At 40.5% G+C, this 8,371-nt stretch overlaps 1 protein-coding gene across 1 annotated transcript; it reads right to left on the reverse strand.

Moving 5' to 3' along the window:
* Positions 1-707: 707 nt before the first annotated feature.
* Positions 708-6,387, reverse strand: LOC308134659 (neuronal acetylcholine receptor subunit non-alpha-2-like; the record flags this gene model as incomplete). Its single annotated transcript, XM_080502431.1, has 6 exons — positions 708-872; positions 965-1,880; positions 2,333-2,442; positions 2,762-2,806; positions 5,044-5,195; positions 6,321-6,387. 6 exons carry the CDS (start codon positions 6,385-6,387, stop codon positions 708-710), a joined length of 1,455 nt encoding a protein of 484 aa, XP_080358557.1.
* Positions 6,388-8,371: the final 1,984 nt, after the last annotated feature.

The raw sequence follows: 8,371 nt of genomic DNA on the forward strand, positions 1-8,371 counted from the left end.
CCACAGTTCTGATTTGAGGACAATAAAGCAGCCTCATATACATAACATCTGCATTGATTCTGCAAACATGAGATAACATTTGGTGGCAGCTCTGTTGAGTGTATAAGGTAGTTTAAATGTTGGTGGTGGTCGGTTATTGGCTTTAATACAATACACTTGTTAAAAGTAGCTCCACTGAGTTGTATTCTGTGCTTTAGTTAAGTGACAATGACTGTTGTTACCTGTACTGTACTGTACTGTACTGGACTGTACTGTACTGTACTGTGTCAGGGTGACTGTGCATTAGATTAAAGGTGATGAGCATGAACATTTTAAGCAAAAATGGAGAGGTCAACTATTTGCCTAACTAAAAAAAATTTAATTAAGAATTAATTTATAGTCTAATTGTACAGTGAGCTGGACAGACCCATTTAAAGAACTCCAAATGTCTCTTTTTCCCTCTTTGGCAACTAAAACGCAACACATGTGGCACCGACTATGTGTGATTGTCATAACCGTGTAACAAAATACCGTTGCGATGGTTTGAAACCTGATCTATACAAAAATATACACGTACCAACCAGCTGGCTGTTTTAATGACAGAGATTCTATACAAAGGAAATCAGAGCGCTCCTGTGTTGAACTCTGTGATTTCTTCGTACTGGTAACATGTTTCAGTGGTTGCTACAGGCAGCTCATCTGTTGTCTGCAAAACAGCTGGGTCATTACTAGTGTGAAGGTGGATCCTCAGTTGGTGTTGGAGGAGGGATTTTCATGAACATCAGCAGAGCTGGTGTGAAGATTAAGATGGTTCCCAGAATTGAAACCGTGAGGAAGGCCCACAGAAAGATTCGGTCTAACACCTGGGCAACAAACTTCCAGTCTTGAACCACCTGTGAAAAAGCAGAAGTCACACACAAATCCAATCGTGAATCCATGACGGTTATTTACAAGGCATTCTTTCTGAGTTTAATACTATACGCACCTCACGGATGAAATGCTCCTTGCGAATATGTCTGCTGATGTAGCGCACTGAATGGATTGCTTTTTCCAACATGGTGGCCCAGACCTCGTCTTCCTTCCCATCGGGTGTTGTCTGTCCATGGGCTCCACCGCTCATCCTCTGGCCACCTCTCCGACCAGCAGAGCGAGACTTCAGCTCGGGGCTTTCAGGAGCCAGCTCCGGGTAGTGGTAGCGGTCAGTGTGTCCTCGCATGCAGAGCAATCTGGGAAGCTTTTGCAGGAAGAGATTTCGAACCCATGGTGACATGGGGTGGTAGGTGGCTGAGGAGCGGTGGTGCACATTGATGACAAACACTGTGACGATGATGGACAGGGTGACGAAGATCATGATGAAGAGAAGGTACTCCCCAATGAGGGGGATGACCTTGGAGGAGGACGGGATGATTTCTTCTATGACCAGGAGGAACACAGTGAGCGACACGAGGACGGAGGTAGAGAGTGACAACTTTTCTCCTTCATCTGATGGGAGGTAGAACACCAGGACAGTCAGAAAGGACAAACCCAAACACGGGATGATGAGGAAGAGCGTGTAGAACAATGGCAGCCTCTTCAGGATGAAGGAATATGTGATGAAGGGGTAGGAATACAAGCCATCCTTCCTGTTCCCTCTGGCACCAGTGGCACTGAGAATCTCCCACTCTCCATTGTCAAAGAAGTCTTTCCGATCAACTTGATGGTCCATCAGAACTAGATCCACCATGTTACCGTCGTAGGTCCAGGAGCCGAACTTCATGGTGCAGTTTTGGCGGTCAAATGGGAAAAAGGTAACATCCATGGTGCAGGCAGATTTGTAACTGGCAGGCGGTGTCCAGGTGATGGCACCGTTGTACTTCACGATGGCTTTGGTCATAAGGGAGCCCTCAAATCTCCCATCAGCGCTGAGGAAATATGAGGCAACAGTAAAAAAATAAAATAAAATAATCTGTTTTATTTATATCAATTTTGCAGCGACAAACTTTTCAGTATTATCATGACTACTTCTGTACTGACTTTTTTTTTTCAATGCAGCTTCAGCACTTTGCAATTTTTTGTAATGAAACATTTAATACATAGTTTGACAACCTTTACTTATTCTACTGATATTAAAGTACAAAAAATTTCCCACAGCTGTATGTTAGTTGTGGTGCTAAAATATTTGATTACCCCACTGTTTTTTAATCTTTATATTAGTGTGTTATACAAGCGCAATAAACTTCAGGTGTACCTTTTAAAATTCAAGTATACACATAATGATTAATAATTTATGAAAGAAATTTGCTTTGTGTTCTCTTTTCATACTGAGAGTGTCTTGCATTTGACATGAAGTCGCTGACTAGTGAAAATTACCTACTTTTCATACAGGACGATGTCCGGAAGCCAGATATTTTCCGAAGGAACTCTGATGGATGTGATACCACCGTATTTATCCGGGTTCCAGCGCAGTTTATAATCGATCCACTCCTGAGCAATATAAACACAAAATATCACGTACTATATAATCATTGGCTTTGCATTTTATTTGCATTGGCCTTTCAGGAAACGGACCACAAACATTATAGTTACCGTAAATATTGAAATGTAATCTACATTGTAACTGGCAAAACTCTTAGATCATGCTAATGCAATTGTCTTCATACTGGCATAGGTCTATCTTTGCCCTGCTTCAAAATAGAGCATGGTAAAATCACTATCATAATTCATAATTAAATCAGAAATAGCCTATCTCAGAAACAAAAGTCAAATAAATATAAAAAAAAAGGCATTATTACTAATATCTTACCTGACAGAGCCAGACATTAGTGGTCATGAGCTGGTTCTTTTCATCCTACAAAAAAAGAGGCCCATTAATATTTAAGGAGAAGACCGAAACTAAACAGTAATGTTACAATAGTGTTTATTAGCAGATCATCCAATTATCCCGAGATGCAACCTTTTTATGTACATTGATCACACAAATGCTAAAAAAAAAGAAGTTATTTTGCCATTTGCTGGTGTGTAAAAACAACAAGTTTAATCTGCACAATACAAAAGCACAGTCAAAAACAGACATATGAGAGTGTTTGTTTGCTTTCAGTTGCTCTGTTTATTCTTAGACTCACAGATATGCATTAACAGCTATTGAATAATAAAGCATGTATGTATGCAACATGCCCATATGTGAAGACAATAAATTTAAGCTTGTGATTACTATACTATCAGCTTTACACAGATGATTCTCCCCTTACATGGTGCTGTTTGTGCAGTCCATCATGAGAAGGCTGGCTGAAGGTAAACCTAATAATCCAGTGGTGTCAGACACATTTGTTTGTTACTGTCTCTGCCATTTCCTTTGCATAAGAAAAGAAACAAAGGGAGGAGGGTGCAGTGGACCAAGCTGAAGCAATATAAATACATCAGTAGGTAAATAGAAGAAGACAGGAATAGAGAGATGGAGAGCAGTTAACTTGTTTCCACATCACTGGAGGCATGTTTAAGATGGAGAAGAAAGACTGAAAAGAACATATTTTATACAGATATAAACGCTGGAAAACGTGAAAGAGACAAAGCGTTTCAAAATATCCAGCCCAGGCCTCAGCTGTCAGAGCCAGTTGGATGTTTTGATGATCACATAGACCAGAGGTGAACCATAATCTAATACAGAGCCATGCAGCAACCCAGAGAGACTCAAGGGATGTGCACAGCAAAGCCAAGCTGCCGTGTTATGGTTACATCTCTCACCCCCTTCTTCTTTTCCACAATCCAACAGCTCAACCTCCCTGCTGGGCACCGACATAAAGGGGTGTTGTTTAATTCATTCTTGGTGGTGTTTGGTGGAAGGAAGAAGGATGAAAAGGTAAATCTAAACTGGATGAAATGAATATTTCAAGCCAAGAGAAGTGGTTCACCTCCATTAGCATTCTCAGTTTTCCCATCTTGAACACCCAAACCATCTCAACCTATCACAGCCAACCCCTGAAATATTAAAAGGGACACTCCAGAGAGAGTCTGTGTAGTTGTAGATATGAAGAGAGTGTTCCAGATCTATTTCAGGACAATGGAAAGCTCCTTGCAGTGCCGCTGCCTGCCTGTGGCCTGTTTGGTTTCAGCACCATGGACAGCGGCACTGCTGAGGCGAAAGCATAAACATGTAACTTTGGTTTTGAGTATAAAAAACATCCACTGCTCTTGTTGTTTTTCAGCACTTCTTAAGTGTTCTTTTGAGTAGTTATATTGCTTCATCTCACAAATAATATTGGGCTATGTGGGCTCATTGACCCAATTTATGAGTGGCAGTAAATATGTGAACAACAGCAAATAATATAACTTATAATCTGATTTTTATCAATTCTATATTAAGACCACAATTAATGTGTTTGTCTATGACTTTCTGCCCCCAAGTCCTCTACTCTCTTCAGCGAAAGTGACAAAAACATCAAGGTGGTTTATCAATTAGCATTTTGGCCTCACAACAATATTCTTCTAGGTTCAAGTCTGGGTTTGTGGCCATTTCTGTATTGAGCTTTCATGTTGTACCTGTGTATGTGTAGGTTTTCTCCAGGTACTCAGGTTTCTGCCCACAGTCCAAAACATGCATTTCAGGTAATTGATGACTTTAAAATTAGCTCAGTTGAATAAAATGGTATAGTAGACATATGATTGGATCCCAGATTTGATATAGAATGTAATGCATTCATTTTTTGAAATTGTTATTCTTCTTGTATGTGGTATGCAGTAGCAAACACTCAGCAAATAAAATCTAATAAAAAAAAAACAGAATCAGAGGCAAAAGTGAGTAGTAATTGTCTTTAAAATAAAACAAAATTACAATGAGCTTTGACGTCATGTTAAAGGATTCTGCTCAACAACGAAATTGTGTCTATATGAGATGGAAGCAATAACAATTGCATCTCTGTCCCACATTTATATGCATCTCTGCAATAAATAATAGTTTTGATATGTCTCAAACTTCCTTTTCGTAACACTTGTTAAAGAATATTCTAAAGGTAAACAAAAAGCAAAAGCTGGGTGTCATGCGGTGGACAAACGTTAGATGTGTGTTTTAGCTTGGAGGTGTAAACTAACCACATCAACCAGCTGGGAGATCTTGAGTCCAAAGCGCACTCTAACAGTGTCGTTGGCGCGCTGGATGGGCCTGACCCAGCGCTGGTAACCTTGAAAGAGGTTCCTGAGCAAGGCATCCTCCATTTCGGCCAAAGACACAAACTGATTTGGAGCTGGAAAGAAATGAGCAGAAAGTAGATTAACAACTGTCATTCTGCTGCGATTGTTGCTCACAATCTCAGAATACATGTCCATGCTGTTTTAATCATGAGGGTAATAATGACAGAGGAATTTTCCTAATAATGCCTCACTTATTTTGTATTTCATTACTCCATTTCAAAAGACCATACGATCACATAAAAGCTAAATATAGCATATAGATCATGTGCAGACAATACTAGGGGATGTGATATATCTTTCCCATGATGAACCACAGAAGTAACTATAGACAAAGACAGATGGTGATGGTACATCACCCTAAAGGCTAGAATGAGAAGTGAGCAATACAGCAATGTTTTGTGGCAACAAATGGAGTGAGGATTTTGGAAAATACAGCTGTGTTCAGTGGTTGGGCAGCCGGCATATCAGTTTGCCTAAAGTTGTATGCATTGTATTCTGTCTCCGAAGGGACAGAAACTGCTGTATTAATAAGAGTCAGCTATAATAGCAGACACAGGGGACATCAGGTGGTAGACGACATGTGCTTGATGATGGAAAAGGACCAAGAGTGGCCACATGTCATTTGCAGCAGGTTTCTCTTCTGGCTTCACATCTGTCTCGCGTTATCTGTGTAAATAAATGTAAAGCTTCCCCTGAGCAAACATACAAACCCCTATTGCTGAGCCTTTTTTAGTCCTGTGAGCTGTGACTGTATCTTCAAGGGCAGATGAACAGAGCTGGACTGTGATACCTGACTCCTGTGTTCCTGTTTGTTTGATGACCAATCAACTTTAGCAGAAAAATGAGCTGGGGCCATCACATTACTGTGGGGTTGGAGCTTAAAAACTCATCTGGATAAAGCAATACATTTTCATAAAGTGCCACCATAGTCTAAGATATTCTTACTTTGATTTAGATTAATGAAACAGAGACATGACAACATAAGGAATCAACCATGGGGAGCGACCACATCAATGAGCAGATGGTACTTTTTGTTTGACGAGGCCAACAGAGGTTGTAACATAAGTTAATACAAATCATCGGAAGTTCTCTGTTTATCTGGTAGATTTGGTTTCCAAAAAGACACAACGCGGTTTTATTATGAGAAAAAATGGGATAAAAGCGTGTAGTTTTCTCACCGGCGATGCTGGGCAGAAGCAGCGGGTAGGACACCGACAGGAGGAGGGGGACGACGGACAACTTCATGGTGTTGTCCCGGTGCGTCCGGGGGCGCGTTTCCAGCCTCCTAATACCGGGGCGCTTGTTCAGCTCGAACCGATTACTTTACCGGGATAAAGAGACACCGAGGCTCCCATCTGGTGGGGACACTTGTGCGTAAAATAACTCCACTGCAGCTGCTGTACTCCAACGGGTGTTTGCGCGATGTGCGAGCGCATGTGACCGGTGCGCGTATGTTTTGGGTCGCGGCGTTACGGGAAGCGGTGGTCAACCGGGGAGGCTCTCTGGTGGGAGGGAGGGAGAGGAGGAGGAGGAGGAGGAGGGATACCCGCCTGGTGCAGAGAGACAAACGCGCTGTCAACGACGCTCTGAGCCACAAAAGCGCGTGTCTTCACTTTTCTCGCGAAGTTGATCAGGATCATTAATATTTGTTTCGCAATGGTGTGTGATTTTTAAAAAAAAATTATTTCAGGATGTATTTTATGATCAGAGTGATAGGAGGGGCTCAAACAAAAACAAAGTACAGAGAGAGGGTAAAAACTCAATTTTATTTAGGCAAAAAGTTCACAAATTTCACGTTCCAGTGCTGATTGATACATTTATTGATGCAATGTAGACAACATATAAGCTTAGACCATGTAAATGTTGTACACGTGTCAGTTGCAAGGATCACCTGCCAACAAAACGCATATCAATGAGAGTAAAATTGGTTCGTTTTTAGGATTTTTGTTACTCACTAAAGTTATTAAGAATCAGTTGATCTATTGTCAAATGTTGCGTCTATCTTAATGCAAAGCAAAACTTCCTGTCACATTTCTTAAATGCAGAGTGATACTCTTTCACAACTCACGGTATTCTCAATCCCAATCACACGGGCCATTGTGATGTAACACCTAACGATAATCATAATTTAAAAAAACAAAAAAAACACCACCATCATCATCATCATCATCAACTAAATCATTGCAGAGTACTGTCTTGTTTTGTATCCACCAATCCTTCTTGTGTACTTATCAGCAGCCACCCAAGACTTGTTCGGCCTCCGTAAATGGAAATGTTGGACTTTTGATTTCTGATTTGATTCTAAATGATTAAACCAAGTTTATTTGATCTATTTATCCAGAGGATGAGGTCAAAGTTCTCAGTGTGTGAAAGATGGCAGCTCTGCATCACTAAATACATTTATTTTATATTTTTTTAGTTGGATCTATTGGTGAAGTGGTGTTAATCATGAAGCTTGGGGATAATTGAATAACCCATGTCCCTCCCAGAAAACTACACCCTGGTTATATTTCAGGTTATACATTTGCACATTTTCTAAATAAAAATCACAGAATAAGCTGTGTTACAATTCCAGTGGTTTATGGCACAGCGCATTTCAACATATTCCCCAGAAAAAACTAAATTTCCCTCGGCAATAGGATAATAGGCCATTTTATTTGTACATGTGTGTATTTGTGTGTTCATATTTAAAGATAGCCTGTATGGGATATTGAGTCTGATGTACTGAGATCATAAAGAGTGCTAAATTGCATGCTCAAACAAATAGATTGTGCTTTTGGTTTGCATGGGCTTCACAAACAACCAACTCGGAATAATAATGTCAACAACATCTCGCTTAAACAGGCCTATTAGTGAAATGAGGGTTTTGCGTGCATTAGGCCCAGTTTATATGAAGATCATCTGAAATACAGTATTGTTTCCAATTTTAGTTGCGTGAGTGGAATGAAGCCTTCTGTGTCAATACCTACAACACAACTCAATGACAAAAATGAGATGTCATACTGTTACATCCTGGACAGGTCACGACATGACGTGTCAAACACAGAGAGACAAACATCCTTGCACACCCACATTCAGACTAATGGGCAACTTAGGGTCAGCATTTAGTTTTACATGCATGTTATTGGACTATAGGAAAATAGAATACGCACGTCATCTCACAGCCACTGTTGGGTTCTATAGGCAATTAAACAAGGCATAACTCATTCCACGGGATTGAGACACTTTG

The sequence above is a fragment of the Blennius ocellaris genome (assembly GCF_963422515.1).
Source record: "Blennius ocellaris genome assembly, chromosome: 9".
NCBI lineage: Eukaryota > Metazoa > Chordata > Actinopteri > Blenniiformes > Blenniidae > Blennius > Blennius ocellaris.